Genomic DNA, 12,637 nt, shown 5'->3' with positions numbered 1-12,637 from the left:
GATTTCACCTGAGGGAAGATAATAAAATTGTTGGTGTCAAGAGTCGGAAGAAAACTATATGAATATTATACTAGATATCTTATGATACTCCAAGAAAGAATTTAACCGAAAGAAAATAATATGAAGAGGGCAACACGGAGGTGCTAACTTTTCCTCATGCTTAATCGAATCCCCAAACCTAGATATCTATTTTTTTTGCAGACCAATTGATCTCTAGTTCATTGATTCGCTTTTCCTAACATGTAGAATTTTAGATTTCCAATTAATGGCTAGTTTTAGATTAATTTAGCTGCTTGGATTTTTGCAGTACACACCGACATAGAAAGGGAAGATTCTAGGCCATTGAGTATGGAACAAATATTTGAAATTACATCTTTTGTATCATTTATATATATATATATATATATATATATATATTTTTATAATTGAGGACTCCATTACAGGGGCACCGAAGAGCTGAGCCCCTATACCTCGGGGGAGACTAGCATAGGACCCCATCACCATGGCCCCTCACTTAAGACGTGTTAGTAGCTGCGGAGTTTTGATTCTAGGACCTCTGCGCTGAAGTGCCCAAAGCTGAATCAACTCAGCTGCCCACTGGTGGGTTATCATTTTCTATATTCGTCTTTGTTTCTAACAATAAGTTTCAAGATCGCGGGGGCGAGGACGGCACACATTGCAAAAAATCAGTCAATCGAAGCCACCATACTCCTGCCTAGACATTGGTGACATAACGTTTATTTCATAACCCATGTTGAATCGAATCCATGTATAATGTGTAGGTAAGTACTTTCTTTTACCGCAATAAAATTGAATTCAACGTGGACACAACTAACAAATATTTTTCGAAACTTTCCAATAAGCAAAAATCTAATAGGGTGGCCAGGGACAAAATTTTGTGTAATGATCAATAAATTGGGTGAAACTTTTGACTCAAGAGGAGTTACATGACCCTCATTTGAACTATAGTATTATAGCCAAATGGGAAGTCGGTTTTTTTTTTTTGTCATTTTCAGCCATAAATCCATTTTTTACTTATATGCTTCGAGTTCACGTGAATCCAATTAGTCTCAGCATTAAATATTAAGGATCTCACTTGATTCAATGACCAAGATAATAGAGGGTAGGCATGTGAAAATTTGTGGGAGAAATCTTCAGAAAATGGAAAGATGCGGACCGACGTCTATAGAATTCTTGGGTGAGATCTTGAGTAAAAGTAATGGGAGATTTTGAGTTTTGAATAGGGTGAAAATATGAGAAGGACGCACAAAAATGCATGGGGCAACGTTTCAAGAACGCCCACTTGTTTAGTCCGTATAAGAATGAAACCTGGAAAAACCCAATTGATCAGACGTTTCCAATGATTTCTTATTATTCACTAAAATCTTATTCAATATATGTGATCATGGCGATTAGTATATTTTGAGAGGGATTCTACGATGTAGACAAACCCTTCCAACACCATCCACTCCAAGATTTTTCTACTTTATTGATTATCAGAAAAGAGAAAAGCGGCCTCCCGATAGGGACGAAGCTTCGCATCATTTAGGTGTGCACAAGTGAGGTTACACATTTGTCTGATTCTGTAAAAGTTGAGGCAATCTAGACCACATTTTTTGGTGTATGGTGGGCATCTTTATGCAATTTCACCTCTAACCCTTAAGCATGTGAGCTATAGTCTGCTGATTTTCCAAACCTTGTCTTGAATTGAACATGTATTGACAAATATGAGAAAGACTTGATCCTTGTACCATGGGTCAAGTGATTTATATCTCCAAAACAACATGAGCTAAGCTTATGAGTGGTTCAAAACTAAATATTGACAGCATAAGCTCAAATCGAATTCACAAGAGCAAGAATTTAGCACAAAAAATAAAATGAATGAAAACACGGATACAATAAGTGAGTTCTTGTGATTTGGTCGAGCTGCATGTCCTTCTCTCTTGAGACGTCCTTTTTATACTTGTGCCCCCACGTCCAAGACGTGTACCTTGTGTTTTAGATGTGTCCCTCACAAGTCAGCATCAATTTCTAGTAACAAGTTTGGTATTAGTCCTACTCACATCTCCACGGATGCCAATCTGCTTCCGCGGCGTTCGATCATAATATCTGTCACTCTATTTTAGGGATGACGATAAACTAGAAAATAACCATTCTCGAAATTTTCTCGGACTTTGATTTGGCATCATGCTAGTCACTTTTGCCGTGCTAATGCCAACTCTCACGCCTCGTATCTAGCCATGATGCTCATAACTTGAGATTTCAAGATGAGGTGGGGCCATTGACATAATCACATATGGTTAATGTTGATTTGGTATATGACAAACCTCATGTTGATCAAATCTATGCTGATCAAACCTATGCTGATCATAGATCGATTGGCATAATTTCTGTAATACCGTGTAATTATAAAGGCGATATCTCGCTCCATATGGTATGTCTCACAAAATCAATGTCTCTAATTCTCCATTTTTTGACTATTCATAGGTGTCAACAATAGCAGATGTAGGTCCGATGGTGCCACTAGTTACTGAAAGGTCGTGTGATTTTCGAAGGGTGATCTTTGGCGATTTCTTGATAAAAAAAAATAAAATAGCAGATATTTCTTGGGTCCTGAGAATTCTCTACAAAAGCGGTGAATCCATTTAACCGGACATATCGCATCTCCTACGGCTCGAGCATTTATTGATGGCCACTGTTCACCCGATTTTACGTACGCATCAGACAAATTTTCACGATAATTGCTAAGACTCCTCCTATCAATTCATCCACGCAACGCGTCGGATGTCCATCCCCCATTTCGTAGTTTCTTCCCGACCTCTCCTTGAAAATTGGCCCAATTCAATTAATATTCCAGATGGATACAGTTCGATGGTTCGGTTTGTGTCCGAGTAGGGTCCAAAAATTAATAAGATTTCCATCATTTTCCATGCTCTTTTTAAATATTTTTTTCCATTTTTCATTTCAATCTTTTCCTTTCTCATGATCAAATCCAATCATGGAAGATGGATATCAGTGTTGTCACCGTCCTCTTGCCCCTCTCGTAAGGATAGATGGTGGGGAATGAGACTATCTAAGGTTCACATCCTTCGAGCATGGCCGAATTGATTATAGTAGTTACGTAGTTATTTTCCATGGTCCACTTGAAAATAGTCCATCATGGGAGCAATATCGTCTCGTACGATACGTTATGACCCATAATAGTATGGTCAAAGGTAGGTGTCATATGATGATTTGAACGACATATTACTTCGCTTGAGCGAAGGTCTAGTACTATAACGAAAAGTAAGCATTGACTGACTCAAGTTGAGTAATTTGTGGAGGGTTATCTTGATGTCGTAACGTTCATTAGAGCTGGATTTAAACATGTTTCACTCGATCCAAATAATGCTGACGTGCTATAGTCAAAGAGCCATTTAAGATTTGGGTATGTCCAAAGCTATCTAACTTTTCATTTGTCCTACGCGACGAAAGGAGCAAAGCAAAGAAGAAACGGAGGACCAAAGGGAAAGAAGCAAAAACGATAAGGTAGGTAGGCAGTGATTGCTAGGGTTTAGGGTGAAGGATCGCGGGTTAAGATGGTGAAAACAATAGCTACCTTCATAGAGGGCAGGAAAGGAGCTCTTTACACGTATTTTACTTACCATTCAACCCAGATGTCTTCACTAGAAGATGATGACATGATACGACGGGTCGGCTGTGCATTTCCCTCCTTCGATTCTTTCGGCAATTTTCTTTGTTATCGCGAGTCAATTGCATGATCTTGCCTGAACTTAGAGCAGAAAGTCCACATTTTAACAGTTCATTGATATTATGATTCCATTTTGCTGCATCAATCCAGTCTTTAGGACTCCGCAACATTCGAAAGTTGCAAAGCGACAGGGCATCTTCATTTACTACCCAATACTAAACTCTGATTCCGAGGAATTGCATGCACAGTATTTTGATTTGGACTTCTCATGTATAAATTGTCCCACTTCTCTGGTTTGTTGGTGCTAGGAAAAAAAATCTAGTATCAATAATTTGGAAATAGTACCAAAGTTCATTGATTGCTTGTAAAAGTATGGATGTTATAATTCTGAAAAATGATATACACCAAAATTTCTCGTTTCGCAGGATTGCAAAGTAAATTTGCAGGACGAGCTAAAGACTCAAAGATGAATACGGTTTGAAATATTACTTTCAAGAGCCATTTTTAATGAGCATCAGACATATTGAATAGATAGTATGAGATTAATATATTCATGCTCATCAGTAATTTAACACTATTCGTGAAATGTGGGTTTTGTATATGTGCTTTATCTATGTACTTGTTTACAGAGAGAATATAATAAGCTATTTTTGGAAAATCAATATTATTCATTCTCGTAATTCCACGTAAAATATACAATGATAATCTGAATGTGATATGCAATCGTGAAGCCTTTTATCTCCTGAACTCTAACTTGAGTAAAGCATCTAATGATTGGAATGACTATAGCTTTCAATGTCATGTCCATCTTTCTACTTTTACAATTTGCAGTGTGATTTTTGTTTTATAGCAGATATTGCCATTAATACTTATTTCAAAGTCGTGAATGGTATTTTTATTACGATTTGCTAAGTCATAACATTTTCTTTTTTCGGCCAGTCACTTTTTCTTTAATTGGAAAGATCAAACCCTAATTTACATACAATATTCCTCAAAGATGTTCATAATAATGTTTCAAGTGCGCACAATATATTTATGTAAATTTCAATTTCCACGTTTCACGCAACCCATCAAGGTAGCCAACATCTAGTCTCCATACAAAAAGTGGGCTTATTGAAAAATCCATTAACTCACTCCCTCAAATAATTTCACATTCAAACCATCCCAACTAAATGCATAACCATCAATGAATACCCACTTTTTCCCAAGTCATGTATTCACTACCTGACACCGCCCGTCCATGATGAAAAAGAAACCGTAAAAGAAAGGAGAAATCGAAAAAGACACAACACAATCCCATGAAACAAAAAGAAAACATGGAAAAAAGGAAAAGTGAAAAAAAAAACAACAGCAAAGAGCAGCAAAAAAAAAAAAAAAAAAAAAAAAAAAAATAGCAGAAAAAAAAAAAAAAAATCAAAAGATGCCTTCACTTCCTAAGCATAAAAAGCTTATATAAACGCAAGCTGACACACACCGACTCCCCTGTCTCTCTCTCTCTTTCCATCTCCTTCACTAGCGGAGACACTCTGCCTCCTGATCTCGCTAAGTACACCACAAGCTACACCCCCACGCGGTCGCCATCGACGCTCGACCTCGACCTCGACCTCCCCTTCCATCATCCCCCCACATGGAGAAGCCGGTGGCGGAGCAGTGGCGGCTCGACCCCATCTTCTACCGCCCGCCGGAGACGCCGATGGAGCCCATGGAGTTCCTCTCCCGCTCCTGGAGCGTGTCGGCGCTGGAGGTCTCCAAGGCCCTCGCCCCGCCCCCCTCGATGGCGGGAGCGCCGCCCCTCCCCAAGGGGGTCTCCCCCGGGTCCGCCCTCTGCTGCGGCGGCGACGGCGGCTGCGGCGGCGGGGGGGCGATCCCGGAGGATCTGGCCGGGGAGCTCGAGGAGGGCGCGACCTGCTCCGGGAACCCCTTCTCCTTCGCGTCCTCCGAGACGTCCCAGATGGTCATGGAGCGGATCATGTCTCAGTCGGTGAGTGCTCAGTTCTTTTGTATTTCTTTCTTCGGTTTCTTGGCGAAGTGGTGTCGCTCGCATTGCGACGTTTCTCGTGAATTTTGACTTATTCGCGCTTGTCTCATTTAGCTGGAAAAAGTGCTCTGCTTTTTGTTTTGGGTTAGCAGCACAAAAATTGCTCCCCTTCTCTCTGCGAAATCACGAACCAATCTCCATCTCCATCACCATCTCCATCTTCTTTGGCTTTTTCCTTCAAGATCATTATACACACGCGCACGCGCAGACACATCTACTGCGTTTTTCTGCAAAGACCTGGCTTCTGAAACTCACTGCCATTTTTGGCAATTCCCTCAAGCTTCACGTAAGCTCGACTTTCCCCTGCGCTTTCTCATCAAACGCAGGCACGCACGCCCTCTTCACTTGCTTCATCATTTCGATCATCCTTGCCGACCCGGAAAGAAAGATTCCTCGTTGATGACATTTTTCTTTGTTGGCCTCGGCCCTGATTTGTTTTTCCTTTTTTTTTGCAGCAAGAGGTGTCGCCAAGAACTTCAGGGAGGCTCTCCCACAGCAGCGGACCGCTCAACGGGGCTCAGAGCTGCGGCTCCCTTACCGACAGCCCCCCCGTCTCTCCCTCCGAAATCGACGACGCCAAGGTTAGTTTTCTTCTCTTTCTTGACTTTTTCCCTTCACTGTTATGGTTGATTCTGACCCAGACGAAAAGCCCCTCCCTTGGTCACTTGCTCTGTTCTTCCCTTTCGCCTTTGAATTTTTCTTCTAGACGCGAACCGACGCGATCTCGCCTCCTCACGTAAACAGATACGGACAAAACTCGAACATAAACTTGGAAAAAAAATCATTTTTTTATCATGGTTACAGAGAATAGAGCTCGGACCGAAGTTCGACAAGACCCAAGTTTTCGTCTTTCTTTTTTCGTTTTTTCTGCGAGCTGTGATGGGAAGCACGAAGACTGTGGTCGTGCAGAGAGAAGAAAAACGCAGCGCGAAACGAGCGAACCAGCTTTTGCTTTAATCGAAGCCTTCACCTCCCCCTTAATTGCACTCGGATAGAGTAGACCTGGAACTGCGATGCTTCCCATTTCTCAATGCAATAATTCGCGCTCTCCTTTTCATTTTTCGCTTCTGGGTTTTCACCCTTTTTCCTAGAGAACAGAAAAATTCCTCAAAACTTCTCTCGGGTTCACCAAGGAATCGCGAGTGTTTTGTTTACTCGGATCATTAGTTTAATTAGTTTAATCCTTTCTGGTATACGCTGAACTGGTCAAGGTGAGGGCGAGACAAGATCTGAAATTTTCATTCTCTGCGCAAGTACGGAGGATTCGTTTTGGTGTTGCAGCGAGCATTTGGTGGAACATTAATGTACGGTGGCATGGAGCCACTCGTTGGACTCTTTTGCTCAATTACGGTCGTGTCTCGAGCTTGGTCGCATTAATGGATTTATGTATGGTCCCACCCCTTTCCTCCTCCCTCCCCACAATGAAAACATAGAAATGTGGAAAAGAAGGGGGGAGTTGGTGGCGCGTTCGTTCCCAGCCCCGCGTACCACTCTCAACGACTTTCTTCGCTGGCCCGTTCGCTAATTATAGCCGAAAACCGATCGTCCCCCCCATGGCCGAGGACCATGATGGGCAATGTCCACGTGCACGAGCGATGGCCATTTGAACGAAAATTGGGTAAAAAAGAGTGAAAGGGAGAGGATTGGTTAAATTTGAAGTCTTGAATGTGTTATGCTTCCATGGAATGGATGACCCACAATCATCTTTCCATGCAGTTTTGCCGGCCGAACAACCCCCTCAATGTCCACCAGTTCAGGATCTCCTCCACACCAGGGGGTGGCGGAGGAGGAGGCGGCGGCGGCGGCGGAGGTGTCGTGGTCAGCGGCGGTGGCGGCAAGACGGTGGGGAGGTGGTTGAAGGACCGTAGGGAGAAGAAGAAGGAGGAGGCCAGGGCCCAGAACGCCCAGCTCCATGCAGCCATCTCTGTCGCGGGGGTTGCTGCGGCGGTCGCTGCAATCGCGGCTGCCACCGCTGCCTCTTCGGCGTCGGGCAAGGACGAGCAGATGGCGAAGACCGATGTGGCTGTTGCCACGGCCGCAACCCTGGTGGCTGCCCAGTGTGTTGAGGCTGCCGAGGCAATGGGGGCTGAGAGGGAGCACGTTGCTGCGGTCGTCAGCTCCGCTGTCAATGTGCGGTCAGCTGGCGATATCCTGACCTTAACCGCGGGCGCGGCTACAGGTATGAACACATTTTTGGATTCGATCTTTTGAGTTGAGAATTGAGTTATGAATTTCTGTTAAATTGTTGGGATTACGAATTGATGGATTGAATTGTGACCTGGGTGGATTGGCCCTGGTTCCCCAGCTCTACGTGGGGCGGCAACTTTGAAGGCAAGGACATTGAAGGAAGTGTGGAACATAGCAGCGGTTATTCCGGTGGAGAAGGGGATTGGAGGTGCCGCCGGTGGTGGTAGTCTCACCAATTGTAGTTCAAACAGCAGTAGTGGCGAACTTGTCCCAGAGGAGAATTTCCTAGGAATCTGCAGCAGGGAGTGGCTAGCCAGAGGAAATGAGCTTCTTAAGCGCACTCGCAAAGGTAATAAAATGCAGTCTCGAACTTCTTGGGTCCAATACAAGCAGAATTTTTTGGTTGCATCTGCTTTGATAAAATTATAGCAATGTAGGTTGTTGGGTCCTCTATTAATCACTGAAATTGGTAGTTTCTAGTCACAAGGAATCTCAAGGCGAAAGGTTCATGTGAATTGTGGTGGATACTTAAGTCATTTAGGCCATCACAATAGAAGGAATTGTTGTTAAGTTGTTCGAGTTTATCCAATGGGTCATTGCGCGATGTGTCCGAGGTTGAAGTCGTAACATTTCAGCCTGTTTTCTTCATTTGTTAGTAAGCTGCATTGGATTTTGATGATTGACGGCCTGTTTGCAGACTCTTTAGTGATGTGATTTCCCCTGTTGAATGCAGGTGATCTTCACTGGAAGATAGTCTCTGTTTACATAAACAGATTCAATCAGGTAATTGGCATATTTGGAAGCTTGTACTTTGTGGTTTTCTTTTCCATGTGATGACTCAATAATTGGGGCATAGATTAGACTTTTGTAGCTTTGAAAGTGAAGATAGATGGTCTAAAAGAGATGCTAGACAAGACTAAAAGTGAAAATATCTGTAAGATGACGATGGAATAAATGGATCCGCTTTCCTTGCTTTTTACCTTTGGTCTCTATAAAATCCTCCTCTTTTGCGCAGGTGATGCTGAAGATGAAGAGCAGGCATGTTGCTGGGACCATCACAAAAAAGAAAAAGAGTGAGTTTTGATTGCTTTTGTCTCTCTCTAATGATAATGTGAACGCTGTAAGTGGATGTGGGTCTCTTCTATTTGGGGATTTGTGAAAGCTCAAATCCAGTTTTCTTCACTAAAGTGGAGAGAAAGATCAAAAGGTTTCATCTTTTGCTTTATCTCTTTTCCTGAACCCTGTTTGAAATTATTCCTGCAGATGTGGTCTTGGAAGTGCTTAAAGACATGCCGGCCTGGTCAGGCCGTCACTTGCTGGAGGGCGGCGAGAACCGGAGATACTTCGGGCTGAAGACCGTGATGAGAGGGATCGTAGAGTTTGAGTGCCCGAACCAGAGAGAATACGATAACTGGACCCAGGGCGTCGCCAGGCTCCTCTCCATCGCCGCCGAACGAAGGAAATAGACATAGAATTTGAAAGCTCTCGTGTGTGATTGGGGGATTTAACTATGTGGCCACCCTTTCGAATCGAACTATAATCTTTATAATCTGTTAAGAAGTTTTTTGTCCCAGGAAGGGGGAATATGTAAGTCTTCTTAGATTTGGGTTGGGGTCTTTTTCTGGTTTCCCTATTGTAAAAAGGAGGAATTCATGGCAAAATTCCATCTGGGTCTTCCCTAAAATCCTAAATATTTTTTGGGTTTTCCTCCACCGTATCATATATTCTTATTCCTAGTAGATTTCTTGATTGAACGAGCGCCTCTTCCGAGAATATGTCAAATGCTTTATCCACAAGAAAGCATGTAAAATGAGGACCATCATGATGATGCAATGAGATTTGGTTCTTGTTTGTTTGTGATCCGGACAGAGATTAAGGCAAAGTCCACAATTGTGTCCCCCCTTTAATTTCCCGTCTTCTGTCCTGATCTGAAGTTGGGAAAAAGTAAAAGCGAGACAAGCGCCTGCGAAAGCAAAGAGAGAGGACCATGTGATCGTGTATGTCCTTGTCCTTTAGCCGCGAGGGAAAGGAAAAGAAAGAAAGGAGGGTCTTGGACTGGGCGGTCAAAAAAGTTAAGGAAGAGTTTCATTTAAGTAAGGAATAACATAAAGAGGAAGAGAGAGAGAGAGAGAGAGAGAGAGAGAGAGAGAGAGGGGAGCCCTTTGTTTTTTATTCATGCGATTGTGGAATGTGGTGGGCTTTTTTGGTTATTGTGTTCATCTGTCATGCACAATGCATCATGCTGGATTTTATAAATCGTTCTTGGTGGCGACCACATGTGATTTAAAAATGTAGTAAAGTACGCTCAGTTTGGACTTTGGATACGAATGCCTAGGTTTAGCCAAGGAAAACTAAGGGAATGTTTGACGTCGTTGGTGTTTTCTTTGTCTTGTTTTGGCACACTTGGATTCTGTCCAGATGGATCCGCCTTTAGTCTCCCCTGAAATCTAATCTTTTTCTGTGTCTGTTTCACATGGGAACTGTTTCACATGGGAAGCGACGATCCCGAATTTCCTTAATCTTTCTCTATTTGCCAAATCAGGGATGCGTCTAGCTTTCCGCTTGTGTGATGGAGCCAAGTTGAGTTAGTTGATCCAATGCATACTGCAACCAAATAGGCTCTGCTCTAAGGGGAATAGGTACAATGAAACTTTAAGGCCTTTAGTGTGTTTCTTTTTTCCTTTTTTGTCATAAAAAATGGTTTAGACGGAATTGAAATATATCTCTCATTATTGGGAATGTTCGGGTTAAAGCACTAACTAAACATCAATTGTATATTAGGAGAGCCTGTCACCACAACCCCCACCAGTTGTGAGTGGGGAAGCCCAAGATCAGCGACGAGGCATCACTTAGGTCCGTCCATTGCAGCCAAGGTTGAGATTGATAGTGGAGTAGGGCACCGTGCTTGCAAACTAGTCTTGGACCATGGAACAATTACCTGGTTGGTGATCCATAATCTATCTACAAGGATGGAAAAGATAACTATTTTCACATCCGGGTTAGCATTTGGCAATAGGTGCAATCCCTACCTATGTATGTATGTGTACAATAATTAGATTTCAGGCGTGCATACAATCCGATTCTCATGTAGCTATAGTTTTCTCTTTAAGCAACGGATATGATGAAAATCCTTGTACTACTTAGCAATGAGGAATTTTTTGGGAATTATCGGCGACCAAGTCTACACCTTTTCCCCTCACTTTGAGGGGCGAAGAATAATGGTGGGCCTCTGGATTTTTCTTTCCCACATCCCCCCAATTTTGCCCTTATTTTTTTTTCTGGCCCTGAATTCTTCACCAACTTTTTCTTTCATTTTTTGCAGTCACCTCCCCCACTTTTCCACCTTTTTTCCAGAGAGAGAGAGAGAGAGAGAGAGAGAATCGGGATTGGAAGTGGGAAAAGATAGGGAAGAAAGGAAGTCGGAGTTTGAACACATGGAATAAGTAATGGAAAAAGCATCTTTGAAAGACCAGAGGAACATGGGATTCACGGCACTGTCTGCATTCGAAATAGTACCGGAGATGAAATTGAAAATTGCACTAAAGCCCTAAAGCTTTGGGGAAATTTTAAATTGGAACATCCTGCAGAAGAAACCTCAAAATTAATATGATAGTTAATATCATATTGCACTCGACCGCTCGACTATGTAATGACCAATATCAATCCGTGAAATTGGTGCAAACTCACCAATATCTCTATCTGCTTGCTAAAGATTATTCCTAACTTTTAGTTTTAGATAGTCCGATTAATACGTTACATGATTATGGGATAAATTTAGTTTTCTTCAGATTTAGGAATTAAATGTAATTAAGCTATGATTTTGACATGAGAGCAAATCCCTTGTGTTACAAGGAAGCTATTTAAGGGAAGCTATTTAAATAAAATTCTAAAGTTTAGGATCTAAAATAAAATTATTCGAATTATCGTGGTTTTTCCAATTTATCTTGAAAGTTGTTACGTGGACCAACCCTTTTGAGGCACATGTCAACCCTCGCATCTGAGTATTTCGAGTGAAGTATGATCCTCCCTGAATAAGATAGTCGTCAAAAAGGCCCAAAAATATAAATAGCATCTCCTTTGGTTCGACTTAGTAAAGAAAACACCTACTTGTTATTCTTTTTTAAATTTTAAAGAGAAAAGGCTATCTGAAGTTTGTAAAAGTATTCAAAACATATAATACATTTTCATTTCATGTATACCTTTGAAAGAAAAATACTGATATTCTAAGTAAAAAAAAAAAGTTGCTTTTTGAATGCTATAAAAAAAGGGAAAAGTACAAAATTAAAATCACTCCAAACCCACAGGTAAATTGCAAATGTCGCACGGAATCACTTCCTTCGGATGGATCATTGTATTTCTCCATAAAGACCCAATTGAAAAATTTCGCACTAAATTTTCTTCTCCTTATTAAATTTTGTAAAAATAAAATCTAAAACGGAAAAGAAGTAATAACCCTAACTTTGGAATGCAAATTCTCGATCTTGTTGTTATGTCTCAAGCCGTGTCACATTTGTAAAAGACTAAAAGGCTCCAGGCTCGTCCAACTCGATTTGAACATTCGAAAAGTCCATGGCACGTTTCACAATCCTACGCATATGGCCCATGGGCCAAGAAAGCCCACCCCTAGTTTGCAAGAAATATCAAGGCCCAATTTGAATTTTGACCCGAAGATTAATGCACCCTTCCTTCAAATTGTTCCTCTTACAAGCTGAGAGGCTACA

At 41.9% G+C, this 12,637-nt stretch overlaps 1 protein-coding gene across 1 annotated transcript; it reads left to right on the top strand.

The window, feature by feature from the left end:
• Window positions 1–5,167: 5,167 nt before the first annotated feature.
• Window positions 5,168–9,665, top strand: LOC104423857 (VAN3-binding protein). Its single transcript, XM_010036300.3, has 7 exons — window positions 5,168–5,672; window positions 6,185–6,310; window positions 7,446–7,908; window positions 8,035–8,265; window positions 8,650–8,699; window positions 8,932–8,989; window positions 9,180–9,665. Exons 1-7 carry the CDS (start codon window positions 5,319–5,321, stop codon window positions 9,380–9,382), a joined length of 1,485 nt encoding a protein of 494 aa, XP_010034602.2. The 5' UTR covers window positions 5,168–5,318; the 3' UTR covers window positions 9,383–9,665.
• The last annotated feature ends 2,972 nt before the right edge of the window (window positions 9,666–12,637 follow it).

Source organism: Eucalyptus grandis, chromosome 2 (assembly GCF_016545825.1).
Source record: "Eucalyptus grandis isolate ANBG69807.140 chromosome 2, ASM1654582v1, whole genome shotgun sequence".
In the NCBI taxonomy this organism is placed as follows: domain Eukaryota; kingdom Viridiplantae; phylum Streptophyta; class Magnoliopsida; order Myrtales; family Myrtaceae; genus Eucalyptus; species Eucalyptus grandis.
Note: the sequence above shows the minus strand (reverse complement) of the source record. Positions and strands in the feature narration are given on the sequence as shown.

What these genes read in the sequence shown, in the direction of transcription:
- LOC104423857 (XM_010036300.3), top strand. Translation starts at nt 5,319, where the DNA reads ATGGAGAAGCCGGTGGCGGAGCAGTGGCGGCTCGACCCCATCTTCTAC. An exon ending in AACCGCGGGCGCGGCTACAG is followed by an intron (nt 7,909 to 8,034) that starts GTATGAACACAT and finishes CTGGTTCCCCAG; the next exon opens with CTCTACGTGGGGCGGCAACT. An exon ending in TCTTAAGCGCACTCGCAAAG is followed by an intron (nt 8,266 to 8,649) that starts GTAATAAAATGC and finishes TGTTGAATGCAG; the next exon opens with GTGATCTTCACTGGAAGATA.